This window comes from Oreochromis niloticus, linkage group LG4 (assembly GCF_001858045.2).
Source record: "Oreochromis niloticus isolate F11D_XX linkage group LG4, O_niloticus_UMD_NMBU, whole genome shotgun sequence".
Taxonomy (NCBI): domain Eukaryota; kingdom Metazoa; phylum Chordata; class Actinopteri; order Cichliformes; family Cichlidae; genus Oreochromis; species Oreochromis niloticus.
Genome location: NC_031969.2, coordinates 33646948 through 33672109, shown reverse-complemented (window position 1 = coordinate 33672109; position 25162 = coordinate 33646948). Strand labels below are relative to the sequence as shown.

General features: G+C 45.6%; 3 protein-coding genes across 5 annotated transcripts; all 3 read left to right on the top strand.

The window, feature by feature from the left end:
- Positions 1-1313: 1313 nt before the first annotated feature.
- Positions 1314-5311, top strand: sgf29 (SAGA complex associated factor 29). 3 transcript variants are annotated; one of them, XM_003442558.5, is made up of 10 exons: positions 1314-1457; positions 1890-1963; positions 2046-2121; positions 2197-2269; positions 2689-2753; positions 2830-2959; positions 3314-3460; positions 3546-3581; positions 4176-4338; positions 4899-5311. In XM_003442558.5, the coding sequence occupies exons 2-10, from the start codon at positions 1898-1900 to the stop codon at positions 5013-5015; spliced, it is 873 nt and encodes a 290-aa protein (XP_003442606.1). In that variant the 5' UTR covers positions 1314-1457; positions 1890-1897; the 3' UTR covers positions 5016-5311. The 3 variants fall into 3 exon arrangements, with proteins under 3 accessions (XP_003442606.1, XP_025762272.1, XP_013125312.1); XM_025906487.1 differs by having other exon boundaries at positions 4176-4395; positions 4899-5024; XM_013269858.3 differs by lacking the exon at positions 4899-5311 and adding an exon at positions 4484-4892 and having other exon boundaries at positions 4176-4395.
- Positions 5312-8781: 3470 nt separating this feature from the next.
- On the top strand, positions 8782-14454 carry nfatc2ip (nuclear factor of activated T cells 2 interacting protein). The gene is made up of 9 exons (XM_003442452.5): positions 8782-8924; positions 10402-10500; positions 11946-12006; positions 12086-12203; positions 12284-12364; positions 12451-12685; positions 12905-13049; positions 13726-13847; positions 13931-14454. The coding sequence occupies exons 1-9, from the start codon at positions 8913-8915 to the stop codon at positions 14090-14092; spliced, it is 1035 nt and encodes a 344-aa protein (XP_003442500.1). The 5' UTR covers positions 8782-8912; the 3' UTR covers positions 14093-14454.
- Positions 14455-15191: 737 nt separating this feature from the next.
- spns1 (SPNS lysolipid transporter 1, lysophospholipid) lies at positions 15192-22604 on the top strand. Its single transcript, XM_003442559.5, has 13 exons — positions 15192-15424; positions 17574-17792; positions 17992-18057; positions 18427-18563; positions 18650-18801; positions 19287-19353; positions 19442-19584; positions 20462-20614; positions 20733-20922; positions 21143-21208; positions 21462-21560; positions 21674-21842; positions 21948-22604. The coding sequence occupies exons 2-13, from the start codon at positions 17582-17584 to the stop codon at positions 22013-22015; spliced, it is 1521 nt and encodes a 506-aa protein (XP_003442607.1). The 5' UTR covers positions 15192-15424; positions 17574-17581; the 3' UTR covers positions 22016-22604.
- Positions 22605-25162: the final 2558 nt, after the last annotated feature.

Genomic DNA, 25162 nt, shown 5'->3' with positions numbered 1-25162 from the left:
CTATCAGGATGTTTACCTGTAGAGTTGTTTCAGTGTCGGATGACACCAGCAGCACACGCCCGACAACAGGCTCCTCCTCCTCTCACCTGAGAGATAACCACCCATTTCTTCTAACAGAAAAACAACAGTCAGCAGGATTTTATTTTGAAAGGGACGCTATCAGACAGCAGGTTTAGAGAAGACCTGAAATCAGATTTCCTGCTTCAGAAGCGGTGACAGACTCTCTGTCCTCAGCCTGGAACAAGTTTATTCCTCTTTCATGGAGCTGATATCAAAGAACCAATCAGAGGCCTTCATCTGCTCGCACACTGAAATCTTAATGAACTGTATTTATGATCGATCAGTGATCGATGTGTGGACCTCACGTGTTCCTCTGAAACATTCACTGCAAGAATAAGAGTTTAATGAAGCTTCAGACCCAGAAATACCGATCAGCGATCAATCACTGCATCTGTCTATCACTGTAATCAATCGCAGTGATGGAGACAAACCCGAGGAAACTAAAAGCGTTGATGCTTTTAATGGAGGCTGCAGAGCGTGAACGTGTGCAGTTATCAAACACATGGATCACACGTCCACCAGAATCTGATCTTTATCTTCAGTTTACGGCTGAATCCTGGACTCCATCTTTATCATGAGACTGGAAACGATGACTTTTCCCCTGTTTGTCGTCCACAATGACTCACATTTCTCAGTCCAGGGGTTAAAATCCAGGCTCTGCTCTTCATTTACTCGTAGCCATGGTGAATCCTGGTATCAAGCTGGTCTGTTTTTTTAAAAAAAAATTCAGGTTTTTAACATGAAGGTGATCTGTGGAAGGTTTACCCCTCCTCTCGGGGGTAAACCATAAATCAAAAAAACATAAATCAAAATACAGGGTCAGGCTAGGAGAGAAGAAACTGGAATTCGTGACATTATAGTTGCAGGTTCACAAAAACACACACACACATTTTCTGTTTTATATTTCTTAAATATTTCTTTCTTGTAAATTTCCATTTTTAAACTCACTCTGTCTCCTTCTTCTTACCCCAGCGTATATCTTGACAAAGGATCACAAATTTCCTCCAAGGAAACACTAGATTACCACAGAGGCAACTGTAAACAGCACAGGTAACGGGAAAGCGACAAAATGTTTGTACACAAAAAAATAACACTATAGAGCTGGAAAAATCTTTAAAAAACCACAAAATAACTGCACACAAATAAATTACAGATAAATAATGAATGGCTACAAAGGGGTATAATAAAGTCATATAAGTACAAGAAAAAGAAATACAATTTTTAAAGCAAAATGTTTACGTTTTTAAGCGCCCCGTGTCTGCAGTACCACACTCCGCCCAGCTGGTGGCAGTGTGTTCACCGAAACTGCTGCACACAAATAGCACCAAAGAAGAAGAACAGAAGGCCAGTACCTGCGGTTCGTGAGTTGAGCGCAAATAATTGAAGAAAGTGGTTCGGTGAGGAGGTTTGGGGGCTGGTTTTGAGGGAAATATGACGCTTATTCCGATCAATGATCTATCTGAGTTGAATATATATCGCTAATGTTTTTCTTTATTTCAATTTTTAGCGTTACGAAGCATCTCCGAGCCGTTTTTGTCTGTAGCGAACTTTACATCAAACTCCGTTCAGAAATCATTTATTTAAGACATACCGTGTTTTCCAGGCCACATCCAGCACACATAGAGCATGACTTCAGTTATATTGCATACGAGTATTAATTCGGAACTTTATCTCCAGTATGTTATGACCGCGGTGATCGAAATGTTCAGACTATTTGTGGTTTGTGAAGTGTTCACCGTCATTTAAACCGCCTTAAAGTAGAAGTTTTTTAAATGAGGTTTTGTGTGTTGTAACTAAGCGCTGCTGTTTGATGCTCCACATCCTCACAGGTTAAATCATGTCCGCTGACCCCAAGATTGCGGAGCTGCTCACTGAGCTCCACCAGCTCATCAAACAGACACAGGTTAGTATTGATCCGCTTCCTTTGTGATTGATCAGGTCAAGCTTTGATCACATCCTAATTACCTGCACTCGGCCTGCTTCAGGAGGAGAGGTCACGCAGTGAACACAACCTGCTCAACATCCAGAAAACACACGAGAGGATGCAGACTGAGAACAAGAGTGAGTGTCAGCAGCTTTGAGCACATGTGCTGAATTTGTCTTGTGGTCCTAAACGTGGACGTGTGTCTCCTGCAGCTTCTCCGTACTACCGCACCAAGCTGAGGGGGCTGTACACCACGGCCAAGGCAGACGCTGAGGCGGAGTGCAGGTGAGAGGCCACTGAGCATGACCTTTAACCCTTAAAGATCATGGTGATGTCACTTATACGCTATACAGGAGACTTCCAGTCTCAAGCTTGTTACTGTTTTGTTTAAATAAAGGTTATAAAAATGAAAAAATAAAGGGGGACAGATGCATGAACACCATGACTGAAGCACAATAAGCAGTAATTTCCTCTGAGTACAGACTGAGACTCTGTGCTGTTGGAGCCTTTTTAATGACATCATGTGACCAGTAATATGGCTGCTGTGAGGTCACTGCACGAACAGGCGATCCAACAATCTGAGCTCCAGTTTCCGTTCATGTCGGGTTTCTAGCCTGTTCGTTTTCACATTTTTACTAAGAGTGTGAGGATGATCAGAGGGTGAAAATCACCTTTTTCTTCTTCTCTTGTGTCTTTTCTGTCAGCATTCTGCGTCACGCCCTCGATAAGATCGCAGAAATCAAGTCTTTGCTGGAGGAGCGGCGGATCGGTGCGTGTCCGGTATTCCGCCTCTCACATCTTCCTATTTCATGTGACACAAAACTCATCTGTCTGTCTGTCTGCAGCTGCAAAGATGGCGGGCGTTTACAGCGACAGTGACCCTCCCAGGAAGACGATGAGGCGCGGTGTCCTCATGACGCTCCTCCAGCAGTCGGCCATGACACTTCCTCTGTGGATCGGCAAGCCAGGGGAGAGGTAGGTGGTACTGCCCCAACGCTGGTGGCCACGATATTAGGCACTAGTGACGTCCCCACAACGCCATGGAAACACCTGATGGTGTTAAAGAGCAACTTTGTGTCCCCGCCCAGGCTTCCTGTGAGGTCACGTCTTTATTTCAGGCTTTTTATGCGTTTCTTTCACCATCACGTTAAACGGTGGCATCTTATCTTTAACAACGAGGACGTCACGTTTACGCTCCGAGTGTCTCTTCTGTTCCCGCCATGAGCAGCGAGCGGCACCGGCTATTGTTGGTAGCTTGTACCCGATGCTCAGGTGTGCTCCGGCTGACTTTCTGATGTGGCGTCCTCTCTGTGACTCCTCCCTCTCCAGCCCTCCTCCTCTGTGCGGGGCGACCCCTGCGAGCAGCGACTACGTGGCCAAACAGGGAGACAAGGTGGCGGCGAGGGTGAAGAGCGTGGAGGGCGACGAGCAGTGGATCCTGGCTGAGGTGGTCAGCTACAACCATTCCACCAACAAGTAAGAACACGTGACCGTTTGTGGCGACGCCTGCGTGGTGTAATGCGATCGTCAGCCTCTGACGCCTCCTCTGCTCCCCCTGCAGGTACGAAGTGGACGACATCGACGAGGAGGGCAAAGAGTGAGTTCTGCTTCGTTATGTTCTCTGACAGGAACAGCGTGAACGGCTTTCACGTTAAAGCTCGGACTGCAGCAAGTTTGTGAGCGAGGCCGGAGAACGACTCCCAGCTTTAGCGAGAAGCGAGCGTTTATAGGATTTTAAATCTGCTCTGGTTCTTTGTCCCTTCTCGGTGTTTTCCTTCTCCTGCTTTTCTTTATTTGCTCTTCTTAAATGTTTTTTTCCACCTTTTCCTCTTCGGCTTTCTTCTTACAGTCGTTCTCGTGCTGCAGATTTTCGTCCCTTCGCCTGTTTTTCGTTGACTTTCACGGTGAAATTTCCTCCATTTTCAGTTTCCATCGTTATTCATATCAGTGTACAGACGTTAAAATCAGAGGCTGGTTTATATGGGACGGTTTAAACCTGATTGCCACGCCTCTGACTCATTAATGAATGCAGTGATTGTGGGCGGGGCTCGTATGTTTCAGACCGCGAAACGTGTGTTGATCTTGTCACAGAGGAGTAAACTGTGCCGGGCTCTGTGGGAGAATCTCAGCAGCTTGTTCTCTGAAAGTGACAAATCTGCTCCTCCTTCTTCTTCTTCTTCTGTGCGAGCAGGCGGCACACGCTGAGCAGACGGCGGATCATCCCTCTGCCGCAGTGGAAAGCCAACCCGGAGACTGACCCTGAGGCGCTGTTCAGTAAGGACCAGCTGGTGCTGGCCCTTTACCCTCAGACCACCTGCTTCTACCGAGCGCTGATCCACACGCCGCCGCACAGGGTGAGGCTCGCCGCGCCGCCGCTTACGGTTTTATTTTGACAGGCGCGTCTGTGACAGGTCAGCCTCGGCTCAGGGAACGCCGATTAATAAAAGTCTTTTCATGTTTTATCCTCTATGAGTTTATTCTGTGTAACTTTTATTCCAGATTCATTATAGCTTCTGCATAGACTGTAGATAAAAGATGCACGTGGCCACTGTGACGTCATCCTCTGGTTTCGAAACACTTTGAAGTCTCGGCATTCGTGTTTTGGTTCCTGTGATGTTGGTTTTTGGCGTCGGAAGTGACGGTGACTTAGAACCAAAGCTGGTCAGCAGCTCGCCGCGCTCTGACCCTGGAGGAGGGTGGGGGCCAAAAACCACTGGGTGATGTCACAGACACTGCTTCCATCTTCTCTGTACAGTCTGTGGGGGTTGACTCATTATAGGAGCCTCTAGTGGACATCAGAGGAACTGCAGCTGCTTCAGCCGCAGAGACAAAAACTGTGACTGAGAGCTGTTAATAAAGTGTGTGTGTGTGTGTGTGTGTGTGTGTGTGTGTGCGTGCGTGCGTGTGCGCACAGCCTCAGGACGATTACTCGGTGTTGTTTGAGGACACGTCGTACCCTGACGGTTACTCGCCACCGCTCAACGTGGCCCAGCGCTACGTGGTCGCCTGCAAAGAGAACAAGAAGAAGTGAGCGGCGGCGGGACCAAACATCCACGTTTATAAGAACACATGTTCCTCAGTGTGATGCTTGTATCCTTGGGACTGATGTTGTTTCCTGTCAGCTCTCATCAGAGTGGGATCTGTATTGATCAGCTGATCAGATGGACAGATGTTGAACAGCAGGAAGCACTCCAGAAGAAAAAACGTTTTTTAAATTTATTTTCAGGAAGAAAAAAAACTATCATTCATGTTTTATTCAAACTGTTTGTTTTTTAACGTGTTCGTGTTTGTTGTTGTTTAAAAAGACTGTGCACAGGTTTGTGTCCACGTCTCTTCTCTTTGTGTAAAACTGAACATGACTCCAAAGAACAGACAAACAGGAAGTCAGTGACCGAAACACACGACTCTCGTTTGAAACTAAAAGCTGTGACATGTGGAAACATCTAAAACGACTTTTATTCATTTATTTAGTGCAGGAAGAATGAAAAACCTCTCAGATATCTTGATGAACAGTGATCTGCACGAGGAGCAGGGTACAGGTATCGTCTAATCACTGTCCTCGGGTCATGCTTGGACTTCCAGCTGTGTTTACTTGAAGGTTAAAGGAAAACCGGGTGCTTCAGTCAGGTGTGTCAGATTAATGCACGACAATCAATAGAATCAGAATATTTGTCCCTAAGCAAATTTCCCACACGTGGGAAACTTTTTTCGTCACCACACAAAGTCCAAGTTTAAGAGTAGTAAATGTTCCGAAAAACAGAATAAATGCTGTAACTATTGCAGTGTGTACTGTGCATTAGATGGAGGAGTTGTACAGGGAGATGGCCACAGGCAGGAATGACTTCCTGTGTCATTCAGTGGTGCATTATGGGCAGTGATGGGAATAACGGCGTTACTAACGGTGTTACTTTTTTCAGTAACGAGTAATCTAACTAATTACTATTCCTATCGTTACAACGCCGTTACAGTTACTAACAAGAAAACGCGGTCCGTTACTATTTTTCAACAAACAGACGGTTGAAGCTGTGTTCAGCTTACCGCATCTTATATCAGCTGCAGGAAATAGCTGTAAGTAATCTGGACGCTACAGCTTTAAGCAGCTGCGCGCTCCCGCGGACGGTAATCACGATCGCTGTCTAGCACAACACCTGGAGCTCAGGGGGCAAAACAATCGAGTGCTGCTGTTTGACTGAGGAAGAATAAAGGAGTCGTTGATAGGTTTGTAGCTTGAACCTATTCGCTGGAACGTTGAAGGCAATGTGATTACACAGCAAGCAAGACACGAGTAGGCAACATTCTTAATGTTTCACGTGCACGGGAGAGAACTGGACAGGCGCCGTTCCTTCGCTTGACCCCAGTTGCTCTCGTCCGCTCTCCCGTAACACTGCTCTTTTATTGTGGTTACATGAATATGCATAGGTTCATTAACATATAACATAGGTATGCATGTGAACAAAGAATACCTTGTGTGTGTGTGTGTGTATCTGTGTGTGGGGGTCAAACTGTGACCCCAGGAAGACTCCCCAGAGCCGTCCATCTAAACAAAAGGCACGTAGCCTAAAACAGATATACGTATGTTTGCTATACCATATATCAGCAAGAGAAGATACGACCTCTCCTAGGAGGTGTGTGATCTATGCCAGAACACTCTGAAGAGGAGTGAACGCACTCCCCTCTTCATGCTACACAGAGTTGTTACAGACCTCCTAGGATGAGACATTCTTTCAATCTACAAATGATTATATACTTCTAAGCATATATGAGTAAATATTTCTAAGCATAAATGACAATAAACAATACAAATCTAACAGTCGTGGTAAGTCAATCACGTGACCACTTAAAGACAAAGCAACAAGGTGCCAGTTTTTAAATTGTGTCCATAGGCCACGTAAAACCAGAGTCATGATAAACAAGATATACGCGGCGTTTTTCCCTCAATAGTTTCGCCAGGTTAGCGCTAGCAAGCACTCTCTGCTTATGAGCAAAAAACAAAACAAAACGGGAAGTTTTAGGAGTGACGGCGAGAGAGAGAGAGAGGGAGTTTTGAGATGTGAGAGATTTGTGACGTTTAGCGTGTTTGGAGTGTGTAGTTAATGTGTTGTCTTGTGTAGTTAGTGTGTAGTGTTGTGGATAGTCTTGTGTTGTGTGTCAGAACAATGAGGCGACTGCTGTCTCCAGGTAGAAACAGCAGTGATACACCTGCTGCTGTCAGACCTGCAGGTATCAGGCTGGGATGTTCTCCTTTATAGTGGACAGGAATTGTGTTTTTGGAGTGACACAAATAATTTGTGGCATCTTATTGAAGAACAGCTGATTGTTCTGTAAATAGTTTGAAATGGTTATTTTAAAAAAGGGTAAAAGGTAAATGGATGCAATTAACTTTGTTTGCAAAACTTTTGCATAGGATTTTAAAATTGACAATTAATATTTGCATTTGAAGTTATGAAATATGATTCATTAAACATGTTTATGGTTGTTACAGTAAAAAATATAACTTTTTCTACTCTGATTTTATGTTTTTTGTCTGATTTTAGATCAATTCTGGTTGTACAGTATGACAAAATGAAAACATAACTGTAAGTTCAGGCACGTGAGGTTGCGCTGAAAAGAATGATCCCAAACAAGGCAAAGCAAATAGTTTTTACAGGTAAAATGTGGAGAGAAAATCAAGAGTAGTAAAAAAAAATGGCCAATTATACCCTGGACGCCAGAGGGTTAAACGTTCTTTGTTTTTTTTAATGTAACGCAATAGTTACTTTTCCAAGTAATTAATTACTTTTAGAATATTGTAACTCAGTTACTAACTCAGTTACTTTTTTGAAGAAGTAACTAGTAACTATAATTGAATTACTTTTTCAAAGTAACTTGCCCAACACTGATTATGGGTAATCTGAGTTTCTCACTGAACGTGCTCCTGTGGCTAGGTGGTGTTATCCAGCATTGTCTTTCTCTTAGACAGCACCAGCCTCTCCAACACCACCCTAAGGTCCAGCTCCGTCCCCACAACATTACAGGCCTTGAGGATCAGTTTATTCAGTCTGTTGGCGTCTGCAACCCTCATCCTGCTGCCCCAGCATGCAGCAGCATAGAGGATAGCACTGACCACAGCATAAAAAATCCTGAGAATTGTCTGACAGATGTTAAATGACCTCAGCCGACTCTGGCCCTTCCTGTAAAGTGCAGTGGTGTGTGTGTGTACTCGGAGGTATTTATAGTCCTCCACATGAAGAAAGTTCTTTTAATGTGCTCCTGGTGGCATGAAGAGCCCACGCATGTGCTCCTCTCTTTATTTATTTTAATGAAGCATCTCAAACATCATCACACACAAACTGTCAGTGTGCATTCACACTGATCTCAGGAAAGCAGTGTTTCCATTTCATATTTCTATATCACCGGATATTAATGAGATTTTGTTGTATTTGTGTTTTTTTTGTAGCGTTGACACTTTATGAATTTCTCTTAAATTTACAGCTTGTTTTATAAGTTCGTCCATTTTTAAATGAATTCTCGTAAATTAACCTGTTTGTTTTTTCCACATAAATTCCATGCTCTAAAAAGTACTTTAATTTGATCTTGTTCTTATAAGTTTGGGAATTTTTCTCATAATTCTTCCATTTTCACAATTTTTTTTAAAAAAAATATATTTTTGCTAGGTTTTTTTTTTCTTGTAAACTGGACACTTGTTTTTCTCTGCAAAAAGCAGATTTTTCTTTTTAAGTTTTTTCTCCGAAATTCCAAATAACCTTGAAAATACTGAAACTGGTCCCTTAGTTTTTCCTTCAGTGTGTCTGATATCAGTTGTTGTTAGTTTGCATCTACATGTTTTTACGGTTACGGATCCACTAGAGTCCTTGAAGGCAGCTCTGAGTCAGAGTCAGAATATCCCACAGTCCGTGAATGTGGCGGCGCCCCGCGGAAAGAAACAAACATGGCGGAAGCGGTGAGTGTGTGACAGAGAGGTTTTTTATTGATGAAACGTTACTGAAATCATGAATGTTGTGTTTAATTAGAGGGCTAGGGGCCTCCTGATTAGACCTACAGGGAGACGAAGGTGAGCAGCTTCAGCGGGAAGTCAATTTAAATCGACTAACTGTGCGTTAGCGGGACGTTAGCTAACGTTAATCAGAGCGCTTCAAAATAAAAGCCCGGTGTACTTTCGCTTTCTTGTTTCTGCCGATGGCGTTAAAACAACAGAAAAACTGCGCCGAGGATCGCTGAAAGCTTTTCACGAGGTTAAACTACAACCCAGCTCTACTTTTAAATAAATTCAATCACTTTTAAACTTCTTGATGTTTGGTTTGATTTGGGGTCAGTTACGCAAACAACAGACGGTGCACGAGACAGGGGGAAGTACCAGTACAGGCAGGTGGAGAGCAGCGAGAGGGGGAAGAAGCTTTAAACGTGGTTTGAAGACGGAGGAGGCCGAGCTGAAGATGTTGGACAGCAGGGACAGGATCAAAAACGAGTCCATCAGAGGGACAGCTCAGAGTCAGGGAGGCTGAGACGGTCTGAGCATGTGCAGAGGAGGGAGGGTGGAGGATGAAGATGGAGCTGCAGGCAGTGGCTGGAACGACAGAGGAGGATGCTGGGATAGGAGGAGGTGGAGGCACACGAGCCGCTGTGGTGACCTCTCCAGGGAGCAGCTGGAAGATGATGAAGATTCACTTTTAAACTTAGACATTTCTGTGCGAACTTTGAGGAACACATGCTTTCACATGCCACTTTATTAGATACATCTGTTATATTTAATTAAAAGCAGAAGAATCATACACTTTTATAAAAACGTGACCTTCAGAGGAACCTGGCGTGATGGTGGTGGAGGTGTTTAAAGCAGGTTTGACTGCTGAGTCTTAGCATGCTGCTCCTCTGCTCCCACTGAGCACTGAAGTTAAACTTTAAATAAAGCTCTTTTTACTGACGGTGTTGTGATGAGTGCAGTGTTTTGGGAATTTGTAGCTTTAGTTAACTGTAGTAACGTTGGTTCAAGTGGTTCTAGCCATCCATCTTCTTCCTCTTATCCGGGGCCGGGTCGCTGGGGCAGCAGCCTAAGCAGAGAAGCCTGGAGCTCCCTCTCCCCAGCCACCTCCTCCAGCTTGTCCGGGGGAACACTGAGGTATTCCCAGGCCGGCCGAGAGATATAACGTGTCTTGGGTCTGCCCCGGGGCCTCCTCCCGGCTGGTTTTGTCCAATGTAGACTTTTCTTTTTCTAATGAGTTTATGTTTTTATCTTAGTTAACAAAAATATTTTGTTCACATCTAGTTTTATTCTTAGTTTAGTTTTAGTTAACTGCAATAACCCCAGTCCTGTGCTCCATTACGTTATAAAAGCGTTCCTAATATTTTGTCCCCTGGTGTCTGTTGAAGGCGTCTCGTGCTGGACGTTTCTCTTACAGAGCAGCTTCTGTCTCTGTTCTCAGGTTCACAGCAGTGACGTTCAGCTCCCGAAGCCGCCGCCAAAACGCCGACGTATCCTTGACCCGTCAGCCATTGTCCCCGTGCCCATCTACTCCAACAAGGTAAGAAGCCAATAAGAGCCAGGGAAGCTTTTTTGGATTAAAGTAGAGCCGGACAACATGGACCAAGAATCATACATCACACTGTTTTGTTAATTTTCTCAAGTATCTCTCAGCTTCGGCCGTCAGACTTCAGAGGAGCTGGAGTCTGTCAGAAGAAACTCAGTAAAATAGATTGTGTGGGGTGATATGGTACTACAAGGTCATTAAGATAAGATGGGGCCTGATTATTTAAGACCTTGAAAGTAGAGATAGTGTCTGTCTCCTGAATCCAAACTGGAAGCTGGTTCCACAGAAGAGGGGCCTGAAAACTGAAGGCTCTGCCTCCCATTCTACTTTTAAATACTCTAGGAACAACAAGTAGGCCTGCAGTGTGAGAGCGAAGTGCTCTAATAGGGTGATATGGTACTACAAGGTCATTAAGATAAGATGGGGCCTGATTATTTAAGACCTTCTATGTGAGGAGCAGGATTTTGAATTCTGGATTTAACAGGAAGCCAATGAAGGGAAGCCAAAACAGGAGAAATATGCTCTCTCTTTCTAGTCCCTGTCAGGACTCTTGCTGCAGCATTTTGGATCAGCTGAAGGCTTTTCAGGGAGTTTTTAGGACATCCTGATAATAATGAATTACAGTAGTCCAGCCTGGAAGTAATAAATGCATGAACTAGTTTTTCAGCATCACTCTGAGACAGGATATTTCTAATTTTAGAGATGTTGCGCAAATGGAAGAAAGCAGTCTTACATATTTGTTTAATATGTGCATTGAAGGACATGTCCTGGTCAAAAATGACTCCAAGGTTCCTCACAGTGTTACTGGAGGCCAAGGTAATGCCATCCAGAGTAAGAATCTGCTTAGATACCATATTTCTAAGATTTTCAGGGCCGAGTACAATAACCTCAGTTTGATCTGAATTAAGAAGCAGAAAGTTAGCGGCCATCCAGGTCTTTATGTCTTTAAGACATTCCTGCAGTTTAACTAATTGGTGTGTGTTACCTGGCTTCATGGACAGATAGAGCTGCGTGTCATCTGCATAGCAGTGAAAATTTATGCTATGTCTTCTAATGATGCTGCCTAAGGGAAGCATGTATAATGTAAATAGAATTGGTCCTAGCACTGAGCCCTGTGGAACACCATATTTAACCTTAGTGTGTGAAGAGGACTCTCTATTTACATGTACAAATTGGAGTCTGTTAGATAGATGCTTTAATCTATCAGCTGTTCTTGTGATTTTGCTCTGTAAGTCAAATTGAAATGAAAAACATGTAAAAAAAAAAAAAAAAAAAAATTGTATATATTTATAAATGCATTCCTCAGACTTTAAGCTGTGATTCACTGTAGAGCAGTGCTGTCTCCCTTCAGTGGGAGGGGCTTAAATATATCTCCATGCAGCATCAACCTGTATCATATGATCCAGATTGTCCTGATCCGGTGTGTTTTGTGTCTGCAGGTGAAGAGCAGTCTGCAGCTGAAGCCGACGCCGGCGCTGCTCACCGAAAAGACCGACGCAGGTAACAGCTGACGCGGTTTTATCCACGCTCAGAGCAGCGGGTGATTTTCTGGCTTTAACCACTTTCTATCTCTGAGCAGATGATGACGCAGACGACAGTTTGTTGTTGGAGTTTTCATCTCGAAACGAGCCGGCACACCTCATCACTCTCAGCGACTCCGAAGATGAACACATGCAGAAGAAGGCGGAGCAGCGGCCGTGAGTCAGAACCCGGATCATCCCCGAGCTTAACCCGAGTTTAGTTTGAATTCGTTGCTGTGCCTCTTTCTTTATTTCAGAGATGCCGTGCGCTGTCCGTCCCCTCCTCCTCCAGAGAGTCCCGTACAGAAACAGTCCATGGCGATGAAACAGAAGCTCAGGTGAGTCCACGTGTCTGCTTCCTGTTTCGTTCTCCAGACACATCCGCTAAAAATCAGAGCTGGCTTTGTTTTTGTTCCCGCCTCAGTGAGATCGACCAGAAGCTCCGGGCAGTGAGCTCCCTCCTCTCTCCAGAGCCTCAGGGCAGCCGGTCGAGGCGGCGCCGAGGTCCTCCCATGTCACATCCTGAGAACGTGCGAGTGGACGACGATGATGACGATGACGTCATCATCATGAGCCCGGAGCCGGAGAGCTCCTCAGTGCGAGAGATCCCGCTTAAGATCCGCTGCAGGACTGAGATCCACAAGATCCCGGTGCTGTCGGTACGTACAGGTAACAGCAGCGCAGGTTAATGAAAGGCCACTGTGCAGCGTTTCAGCAGGTGTGTTAAGCTCCGCCTCCACAGCAGTCAGAGTCACATTGATCCAAAAGTACTGACCCGGGGACCAGAAACCCAACCCAGAGGATTCTGGGCCCACTTTAACTTAATGTATGTTTAGGCATCCTGTCAGTTATTGATTGATTGATTGATTGATTTTTAGTCGACGCCTTTAAGCGATGTGGTGACGCAGCTGTCTGTCATCCTAAACATCCCGCCTCCTCGCCTCCTGCTGCTGAGGGAGGAAGAGGAGCTGCCGACGAGCGCCACCATCAGCGAGCTCGGCCTCGGCATCGCCGACATTATAGGTGAGTCCCAAACACAAAGAGGCCTCGTTTGCAGTTTCTCCTCCGTACGGCGTCACCGTGAATTTTAAACAAACGTTCAACAAGATCTGAGGTCGATTCCAAAGGTTCAACTGGTAGTTATTGTATTTGCTATTCACTGAAACTCTCAACGTGAGGTCCAGAGAGATGCTGGTGAAGGTGAGGGAGGTCGTCATCAGGCTGAAGGACCAAAACAAACCAATCAAACTTTACGAGAGACCAAAGCACCAATCAGACCCGTTCTGAAACAGAGCGAATGCAGCGAGCAGCTCAGCAGCCATAAAAGACCAGAAAACATTTAAAGTGCACGATGACAAAAAAACAGCTTCAGAAGTCTAACCATCTCCATGTTTCATCAGTGAGACAATAACAGCTCCCGCTGTCCTGAAGCTTCATAAGCGTAGCTGCTTTTTGGGTTATGATTGGCTTTCTTGGTATGCAGCTCTGTGTTAATAAAGATTAACTGGCTCACTGTATTGAGCAGGGGACTCTTATGTTGAAAGGGTTCTGCCCAGCAGCACCGTTTCCTGTGTGTGCCCAGAGGGTGAACTCGGGGGGCTGATATCAGACAAAGAAGGATTATTTTGAACTGTGATTCATGCAAAGCTGCTCTAATGGAGTCCCAGAGTGCAAAATGTTTTCTTCTTTGTGTGTTCAGAGTGTGTGGTCATGGCGGCAGAGGATAGAAGCCAGTCAGGCGGCAACAGCGACAGCAGCATCATCACTGTGAGGCTGCAGAGCAAAGACAGAGACTCTTCTCAGGAGTTCTCTGTGCACAGAGTTCGTACCTCCTCCTTTTCCTTGTTTCTCACAGCAGGGCGTTAACACCGATGATGTAATGACGCCATCTGTTTGTTCCTCAGGAGGCGCCGCTGAGGTCCATTTTCTTCCAGTACGTGTCCAAGATGTCTAACAAGGATCAGAAGAAAGTGCGCTTCCATTTCGACGGCTCCAAAGTGACGGGCAGCCAGACGCCGGCGCAGCTCGACATGGAGGACGGTGACATTATCGAAGTCTGGGTCTGAGTCGTCCACTTCAGCTCTGCGGTTTATTTAAGTGTCACTGCGATCATTTCAGAGGTCACTTTATTCTCAGGTGCTGACGATGTGACACGGACAAAATGACAGCAAAATCCAAGTGCACGAATCAGGTCTTTAACCTTTCTGTGTCCGCACTGAAGCCGCTTCCTGTTTTTGTTTTTGAGTATTATTTTTATGAAAATCAAATAAAAGCAAAACAAGCTGACCTGACATTATTTCCATGAGTGAGGTCATGATGAAAAACCTCCACCTGTAAAGGGCCAAAACATGGCCGCCCTGGAGGCTCAATGTGAATGTGGAAGATTACTGTAAATAAAAGATGGACACAGATGGTCCTGAAAGATGAAGTTTACAGTGTTTGATGAAATGTGCAGAAAATGACCTGTTGGCTTTTTTGGACATGTGATGATGTCGGTGACCGTGTAGGAACAAACGAATCAGGTCACAGACTGGCCTACAGTCACTGGCACCGTGGCAACCACCGGTCACTAAGGAAAAAAAAGTGTGTATCGCCCAACTGGTCGGCAAAAAACCTCATGATTGCTTCAGTTTGCTAGCATGTTGCTGCGGTTCACCCTTTAAAGTAAAAGTTGTGTCAGAAAATGGCCAATTTATGAGAATTTCTTTTCTTTCACAAAAAGAGAACAAGAGAACTAAACAAGTTTAGTATTTAAATCACCATTTTATTCTTAAAAGTGTAATTTTTTTAAAGGGAAGTTTTGACCACTTTTGCCAACAAAAGAGCTTATTAATATTATTATTATTATTATTATTATTGAAATTCACTATTTAAGAAATATAGTTTTTTATATATATATTTCGATTTTATGATAAATAAAGTTACCAAAAACAAATCCTAATTTAAAACATAGAAGCGGACATAAGCAGCCTCCATCCAGATTTACTGTTAAAAAAATAGAAGAGTGTTTCTATCAGCGGGTGGAGGAGGACCCACTCTGCGTCACTTCACGGTTGGAGATAAATCCACACAACAAACACCATCAGCTTCTCCACCCACTCACATCACGGCTGATCGCGGGATTGATTCTGTCACGTGACTTTCGGTAAGTGGGTCATGGCGTCATGTGAGCGGAAGTGGCCGTCAGAGGTGTCATGGCGCCGGGAAAGAAGCGTCTATCCTGGAGCGTCGGGCTGTAAACGCTTCGTTGGCGTTAACGTCTCTAATCCGGCGCACGGCTCGTGTTTCTGTGTGACGGCGTCAGGATGGAGTCTGTCACGAGCTCTTAGCTTTGTGAGAGGAAGTAAAGATTTGGAGCAGAGAAGAAGAAGAAGCGCCAGCCTGACTCATCCTCACAGGTAAACAACAACAGCGGGCCCACAGACCTGCTCTGCAGAGGTCCATTTAAAAAACAGCGAATTTAGGGTGGCTTTGGTTTTCCTTTGGATTTGGAGATAATTTGATTTTTCTGCTCCTGACTCGTTTATCGACGCTGACCGCTCGGTGATTTGCTTAAAGAAGCCTTCAAGAACTTATCATTTAATCTCCGCTAAAACAAAACGCGTTTAAAAATGTAATCAAATGTTAACCGAATTTATCAGCAGAGGTTTAAAATGTGCTCTGAAAAATCTCCGCTCATAAAAAAAGTAACATAAAAGTTTGCTCTAAAGAAAAATCAAAAAAACTAATTTTTTTGCATGTTTTGCTTTGCTGCGCTGCTTAGCTGTACCTACATTTCCTAACTCTGTAATAAAACAGCCGAATTTACCGCAACACGCATTAAAAGGTATTAAACCACATTTCAGGTCAATATAATTAACTGTTATTATCTTTGATGGCAGAACAAACACAGCTGTGATGATTACGAATCGAGTTTAAAGACCTTTAATCCTCTTTCAGCCTTTTAAAAGTAAAATTCCTAACTGGGAACATTTTGAATGGAGATCGGAGCACAGTTTTAACACAGTTTAAACATTAATATTGAATTTATGTCAAGTTCCTGAGAACGTGTTAAGGCTGAATGACGTTTATTAGCAAAATAGAAAAAGTGTGAGACATTTGAATGGAGTTTGGTGCTGTGCTCTCTCTCCTCTAACCTCGTCAGCTGCTGCCTTGTTTAAACAGCCTTTTGTTTACTTGTGCACGAGTGCAGAGCAACAGCAACGCCCTGGTATTGATGAGGATTCAATCCACTGATCAATAAGATGAGATTGCAAAGGGGCAAAGGGTCACCTGGACGTGGCTTATCTTTATTGGAGTCACTTAACAGGAACATTTCCTTCTGTATGAAAGCAAAACATCAGCCTGAATCAGATCTGAGCTCATTTAAGAGCAGTAAGGATGGACGAGTCCAGGGTGGTGGTTGGTGCTCAGTAGCTGGACTGTTTCAGTTTATTTGCATGTAATTATAGTCATAAAGCCAGCATTCAGTTCCACTCCTCTGATGTCTAAGTGCCTTTATTTGAGCAGAGGGAGAGATGAACCACCTCAGAGTCGCACTTTTAATTCAATAAAGTCAAAACAAAAAGAAAGAAAAGAGCCGCGGAGCGTTTGATGTTCACCGCGTCAGCAGATTGTCCTCGTGTAGAGCGTCACATGGCCGTGGTTTCACTCGGTCAGCTTCTCCTTTCTCCACTTCTTCCTCTTCTCCTGCCTTCATCCTCGGAGCTCCTGCAGAGCTTTCTGCTGCCAGAGGAGGTTTGCGAGTACCGCGTCATGTGTTTCAAGAACCCCACCAGCAAACTGGATTTTCCAGCCACTTTTCAACGTTCACCTCCTCTGCATGTGGAAACATGAACACCACCATTTACACAAACTTCATATGGAACTGAAAAACAACAACGTCTCAAAAAGAAACCACTGAAATCAGTCAGCCAGCTGTTTCACCTCTGCTTCTTTGAAGACGCGTTTGCACTTTTAGGCTTCATACACATATTAACTGTATTCATGTAGTTCTTCTCTGTAAGCAGTATAACTACCAAAGAAGGAAGAACATCATGTTCGATGAGCTGTTCATGGAAAGCAAACATTTCACACTCGCTGTTGCGTGACTCTGTGTTGTCACTTCCTGCTGTCTGCTGCAGGTGAGCGATGTCTCGATATCAGTTTGGATCCGTTTGCAAACTTGTCAAACTTGTCAGTTTTCTTACATTACGTCTCCCCTAACTGCTAAAGAATCCTTCCAACAAATTCCCAAATGCATATCCATAACCGGTGATAGGTCAGGTTAAGCCGGTTAATTCTGTTCAGACCTTTTTGAGTAATACTGCTTACAGACAGGATATTAAGTCGGGTAAAAACATGCTCCGAGCACTGCTGACGATGCTTGGTCACATGACTCCAGGTCACACGTGTTTGAGCGATCCTGCTAATAAACGGACTGAACCACCGGTAGAAGGAGGATTTAGTGAAGTGTCCGTCTGGCAGAGGACCCAGAACGGGGCCCTGTGGACCCCCGCAGGTCAGCGCGGCGGATCAGTGAGTAATAACTATCTGATGTCTTTCCAGCGGCGGCCATGTCTCGAGGCGAGCCGACGTCAGACTCTGCTCCGTTCTTCTCCTCTGACAGCGAGGCGGAAGGTCCGGAGGATCAGGGCACCGCGACGGCCAATCAGCAGCCAGATGAGGAGTCGCCCAGCGGGGTGTCCAGAGGCCGGGCGTTGGTGATCGTCTTTGTCCTCTGCTACATCAACCTGCTCAACTACATGGACAGGTTCACCGTGGCAGGTACGCTGCTGCTGGGGAAGTTTGTTCACATTCACGTGTTTGACACAAACGGGCGACAATAACGAAGCGATGCGTGAGAAGATTCACGTGTTGGTGCAACGCGTGCATGGAAGTTATTTCTGTAACACCTGCTTCTGATGCCAGAGCTGCAGGTGAGTGAAATATGAGTGAAGTAAATGACGTTTGTTTTGTCCACCAGGTGTTCTCCCTGACATAGAGCACTACTTTGGGATCAACGACACAGAGTCTGGCTTACTTCAAACAGGTAAGAAGGAGAACTCCAATACCTCAACACGTAGCAGGACGTTTGTTTCAAGAAAAGAGAGTTTTCTTTCCGTTTTCAGCACAAGTGCAGACAAACACGATGGTTACGGTCACGTGCTGCGTCACTGACCGTCAGACTAAAGAATTTGTGCACGTTGGTGGAAGTGGTCTTCATGTTGGAACCATAAACTAACCTAAATACAAACTTTCTCGAGTGTACCTGTGCTGTAGGACAGGTTTTTTCTGTCTCACAGTTACTGGTAAATACTGACTGCAGTCACATGACCACAGGTGTTCTTTGGTCACATTTTCAGGTGTTTCACTTCCTGACTCCAGCTCTCAGAACGCTCACCTTTGCGCTTCCTTCCAGTTTTTATCTGCAGTTACATGTTCCTGGCTCCTGTGTTTGGTTACCTGGGCGACAGGTACAACAGGAAGTACATCATGAGCGGCGGCATAACGTTCTGGTCGCTGGTGACGCTCGCCAGCTCCTACACGCCCAAAGAGGTGAGAGAAATGTTTGACCTCGGGAGGAGAACGTTTGTGAAGCGAGGTTTGAATGTCCCACAAACACGCGTGTTCTCCTGCCGCAGCACTTCTGGGCGCTGCTGCTGACTCGAGGTCTGGTCGGAGTCGGCGAGGCCAGCTACTCCACCATCGCCCCGACCATCATCGCCGACCTCTACGTGAAGGGCAAGAGGACCAACATGCTCTCCATCTTTTATTTTGCCATCCCTGTTGGCAGGTAGCTGCAGATGTGTTAACTTTAACCTTCACTCGACATTTTTACCGATTATCCAGAAAGTTTGGTGAAGCTGTGAAACACGAGGAACAAAAAGTCCAAAGTAAAAACTCAAACTTATAACTAAATTATCTAAATTGAATAATTCATTATTAATATTATTGATATTTATTAAATAACACCTGAAAAATCCATGAATGGTTCCATACCATTAAATTTCTCTCGTTGCTTTTGTTAGTACATTTATTATTATTAATCATCATTATTGATATTAATTAAATATTCAGTTTTCAGTGTTCTGTTTGTATCATTCCACAATGTATGCTTTAAAAGAATAAAAATATTCCGTTATGTGGTTAGCATGAATGAACTTCCTGTTGCCACATTGTGTCTTTATTATTTTGTGCCCCTGCTGAGGAGCTGGGAGTTTTCATTGTCACACAGGAAGTGTGAATAGCTGACCTCTCTTTGTCTCTTCCTCCCGTCAGCGGTCTCGGATACATCGTCGGCTCGCAGGTCAGCAGCAGGGCGAAGGACTGGCACTGGGCGCTGCGGGTGAGCCAGACAAACATCTGCTGCAGCTGTGTGGTCTCCAGCTGTTTCCCCCAGCTGATGAGCGTTTGCGTTGTCCTTCCTCCTTCAGGTGACTCCGGGTTTGGGGCTGATCGCCGTGCTGCTGCTGCTGTTTGTGGTGAAGGAGCCGAAACGAGGAGCCGTCGAGGCCCGACCCGAGAATCACCTGCACCAGACCAGCTGGGTCGCCGACCTGCGTGACCTCAGCAAGAAGTAGGTCACCGCTCTGGCCTCAGTTATTACCGCTTACTTCTAGGCTCGGAAAATAAAGTTGCGTTTGACAGACTCTCCATCAGTGATCACAGCATCTGCATCCATCAGTCAGAAACATGCATACATACTGCAGTGAGCTGCTCTCTAACACACACACACAAACTGCAGGCTCTGAATATCCCGACAACGACTCAGCGCGAAGCTGCAGTCCTGATGGGAGGGGAAGGTTCTGCTCTGCTGTTCATAAACAAGGACACACACAGCTCATTTCAGTAATGACTGACTCAAACTACCAAACGCAAATGACCAGGTCAAAAATGAGCAAACGCGATGAGGGCGTGAGTAATTGTGTAATTGCAGGTTTTAAATATGCAGTTCCCTCTGAACACAGGGTGGCAGCTCAGGCAGAAGGACAGCTGAGTCATGCTTCTGATAGGAGGGTGAAGTCTTCGTTGTCACACAAAGTCTTGTTGTGTGCGCGCACTGCTGAGGAGAAGCACACAGATGCTGTCTGCTGTCTGCTTTATGGACCGATCTGTGCAAACTCACCCACTCACTGGGTTTAATAATGGGACTCTGCTCCCTCCGATGGGAGCAGTGCTGTAATACTGGGATATGTGGGACTCTGAGGATGAGGAGTCAGGGAAGGGTTAGAGGGCAGAGGAAGAGCTTTGGTGTCACGTTCACAGTTCTCAGACATCCACACACCACAAAGGTCAGAAAACCATGTTTGTATGATTCATTTAAATACTCTCCTCCCCCCAAAACAGCTGAGCCCACGCCGTTCTGTCACGGCGCCTCTTTGGTAAAGGCATACCGTAGTTTTTCATCTTTAATGCTTTGACGTTCAGCTGATTTCCATCTCTCTCCTCCGCAGCTGCAGCTTCATGTTGTCCACGTTCGGCTTCACGGCCGTGGCGTTTGTGACGGGCTCTCTGGCTCTCTGGGCGCCAACGTTCCTCTTCAGAGCCGCCGTCTTCAACGGGGAGAGGGCGCCCTGCATGGAGGCTCACTGCGAGTCCTCAGACAGGTAAACGTGACTCTACACCTGAGGCAGGTGGTAGCCTCAGGGCGGACGTTTACTCGTTAAACTCGACCTCGATGGAGGAACGCAGCATTCTGATGGTTTGGGTTTTTTTCTCCCCAAGTCTGATTTTTGGGGCCATCACCTGCATCACCGGCGTGCTGGGCGTGGCCAGCGGCGTGCAGGTGAGCCGGCAGCTGAGAAAGAAGACGGCCCGAGCTGACCCGCTGGTCTGTGCCGCCGGCCTGCTCCTCTGTGCACCGTTCCTCTACCTCGCCATCATGTTCGCCCAGGCGAGCACTGTCGCCACATACGTGAGTCCTGCATAGAATCGCAGCCATCCATCCATCCACGCATCCGTCACCATTTAACGCCCAGCCTCCATACATGCATCCATGCGGGCAGTCAGAGGGTCATGGAAGGTGTCAGTGTTTGAGTTTCAGCATTAATCATGACACAAAGATGGCTGACACACCTTTAGAATAACTCCACCTGCTGCTTGTTCGTTGATATCTTTTCTGTTCGTCCCTCCAGGTCTTCATTTTCTTCGGGGAGACGTTCCTGTCCATGAACTGGGCCATCGTGGCTGATATTCTTCTGGTGAGAGTCACAGATGTCTCCTGTTGGACTCGAACACAAACTTCCTGATTACTTACAGATAGCTCGTGATGGGTACATGACGCCTCGCTGTGTCGAGATTGGATTTGGAAAAAAATAAAAAATAATTGAAAGCAACCAAATTAATTTGATTACAGCTAAATGTGATTAGTTGATCAGAATATCAAATGCAGAATTTACAAAAATGTAGAAAGTGAAGATTTAGACGACGAGTGATTCTCCGTCTCTGTTTCAGTACGTAGTCGTCCCCACTCGACGCTCCACGGCCGAGGCGCTGCAGATCGTCGTGTCTCACCTGCTGGGAGACGCAGGAAGTCCCTACCTGATAGGAGTGGTACGTCCAGACTCACACACACACACACACACACACACACACACACACTGTTGTTGCTGACTGATGATCGACGTCCATCTTGAACGTTGGCCCCTCCTCTTCCTGTGTGTCAGATCTCCGACTCTCTGAGGAAGAACGACTCCTTCCTGTGGCAGTTTCGGTCTCTGCAGTACTCCATGCTGCTCTGCGCCTTTGTGGCTGTGGTGGGCGGAGCTTTCTTCCTCGCCACCGCAGTCTACATCGAAAGAGACCGGGAGCGCGCCGAGAACTACGCCCCCACAGGTGAGACGCCCCAATGTGTTTTGCTTGCAGCTGATTGGAGGTGAAATTGTGACATCATTTCTGCCGTGACTCCTAACATTCGTCGTGTTTGTTTGTTTTTAACAGATGAGCCGATTGTGGTGCCGAAAAGCGGGCGCTCCACCCGGGTTCCGGTGTCCAGCGTCCTGATCTGAGGAACCTGGCGGAGGTTCTTCTCCACCTGCGGCTGGTTGTGTCTCACCTGTCGGGGCCGCAGACTCTCTGCCGTGCAGAAACGCTTCAGGACACTTTTTATTTTTGCAGATTTTATTACTTTTTATAACCTTTTCTGCCAGGAAGGCTTGAGGAGAGCGTGTTCTTTAGCTCGCCTCTCGGCTCGGCGGCCACGTTTCAGAGCGCGTACGGCGTCCAGACTCGACCGAAGCTGCTCTGTGGACTTTACTGACCCCACTGTCATCAGTCAGCAGCTGTTTTAGTTAGAACACTAACTCTCTCCTGTTTCCTTCAGCGCCTCGACCGTTTCACCTCTCATGGTTTTAAAGAGCCTCTATTTGAATCCCATGTAAGCCCCCGACCCCAGGCCTGACCCCTGACCCCTGACCCCATCCCTGAACACTGCAAACATGTAATTTTCAGTTTTATGAAATGTTTTTATTACATTTTCCTTCCAACACGACTGACTGACACATGAACCCCCCCCCAGAGGAAATGGCTTTTCACTGAATGTTAACCTCGAATAATTTTAAATTTTTATTCTGAATTAATAAATGAAAATGAACCTGCTGTTTGTGTCTGTTTATGATGGAAATGTTTATGATCACAGCTGTGTGTCGATGTTCTGATAATTCATTTAACAATCAATAATCTAGCAAAGCATATCCTATCATCATTAAATAAATATTTATATATATGTGTATATGTGTATGTGTACGTATATATACGTGTGTGTATACATATATACGTGTATATACGTGTATACGTGTGTATATACAAGAAACATCCAAGAATACATTGGGAAGATGGCCCCAACTGACCGAGTGCTCAGTGAATACCAGAGGCGCAAAACACCAGCTACTGGTAGACAGAACGGTCAGCCGAGACTGCAAGACCAGACTGACCAACCTGTGCACAGCCTGGATTGATTACAAGAAGGCCTATGACTCAATGCCCCACAGCTGGATACTGGAATGCCTAGAATTGTACAAGATCAACAGGACCCTAAGAGCCTTCATCAGGAACTCAATGGGGATGTGGCGTACAACACTAGAGGCCAACTCCAAGCCCATAGCACAAGTCACCATCAAGTGCGGGATCTACCAAGGAGATGCTCTGTCCCCACTGCTGTTCTGCATAGGCCTGAACCCCCTCAGTGAGATCATTAACAAGACTGGCTACGGATACCGACTACGGAACGGAGCGGTTGTCAGCCACCTCCTGTACATGGATGACATCAAGCTGTATGCCAAGAGTGAACGAGACATCGATTCACTGATACACACTACCAGGATATACAGCAATGACACTGGAATGTCGTTCGGACTGGAGAAGTGTAGTCGGATGGTAACAAAGAGAGGGAAGGTAGTCAGAACTGAGGGGATTGAACTACCAGAAGGCAACATTGCAGACATAGAGGACAGTTACAAGTACCTGGGGATCCCGCAAGCGAATGGGAACCATGAAGAGGCCGCTAGGAAAGCTGCAACCACCAAGTACCTGCAGAGGGTCAGGCAAGTCCTGAGGAGTCAGCTGAACGGTAAGAACAAGATCCGGGCCATCAACACCTACGCCCTGCCCGTGATCAGGTACCCTGCTGGGGTAATAGGCTGGCCAAAGGAGGAGATAGAAGCCACTGACATAAAGACAAGAAAGCTCCTTACCATGAATGGAGGGTTTCACCCCAAGTCCAGCACCCTGAGGCTGTATGCTAAGCGGAAGGAAGGGGGCCGGGGACTGGTGAGTGTCAGCACCACAGTCCAGGATGAGACAAGAAACATCCACAAATACATCACGAAGATGGCCCCAACTGACAGCGTGCTCAGTGAATACCTCAGGCAGCAGAAACCCAAGAAAGAGGAGGAAGGCGAGGAACCATCATGGAAGGACAGGCCCCTGCACGGTATGTACCACCGGCAGATAGAGGAGGTGGCTGATATCCAGAAATCCTACCAGTGGCTGGACAAAGCTGGACTGAAAGACAGCACAGAGGCACTAATCATGGCAGCACAAGAACAAGCTCTGAGTACAAGATCCATAGAGGCTGGGGTCTATCACACCAGGCAAGACCCCAGGTGCAGGCTGTGTAAAGATGCCCCAGAGACAATCCAGCACATAACAGCAGGGTGCAAGATGCTAGCAGGCAAGGCATACATGGAGCGCCATAACCAAGTGGCCGGCATAGTGTACAGGAACATCTGTGCCGAGTATAACCTGGAAGTCCCGAGGTCAAAATGGGAGATGCCCCCAAGGGTGATGGAGAATGACCGAGCTAAGATCCTGTGGGACTTCCAGATGCAGACGGACAAAATGGTGGTGGCTAACCAACCGGACATAGTGGTGGTAGACAAACAGAAGAAGACGGCTGTAGTGATCGATGTAGCGGTTCCGAATGACAGCAATATCAGGAAGAAGGAACACGAGAAGCTGGAGAAATACCAAGGGCTCAGAGAAGAGCTCGAGAGGATGTGGAGGGTGAAGGTGACGGTGGTCCCCGTGGTAATCGGAGCACTAGGTGCGGTGACTCCCAAGCTAGGCGAGTGGCTCCAGCAGATCCCGGGAACAACATCGGAGATCTCTGTCCAGAAGAGCGCAGTCCTGGGAACAGCTAAGATACTGCGCAGGACCCTCAAGCTCCCAGGCCTCTGGTAGAGGACCCGAGCTTGAAGGATAAACCACCCGCAGGGGCGTGCTGGGTGTTTTGGTTTTTTTTTTATATGTATATATATACGTATATATATATATGTATATATGTATATATATACATATGTATATGTATATATATACGATATATATGTATATATATACATATATATCGTATATATATATATATATATATATATATATATATATATATATATATATGTATATATGTATATATATATGTATATATATATATATATCTATACATATATATACATATATATATGTGTATATATGTATATATATATATGTATATATATGTATATATATGTATATATATGTATATATTATTGTTATATAAATGAATGAGTTAATTTACAATAAAAATGATAAATGTTTGTGTCACATAATTTAAAGTCCACAATAATAAAAAAATAATAAAAAAGTTTTAGATAAATAAAAATAATATTTGTATATTACAGTTA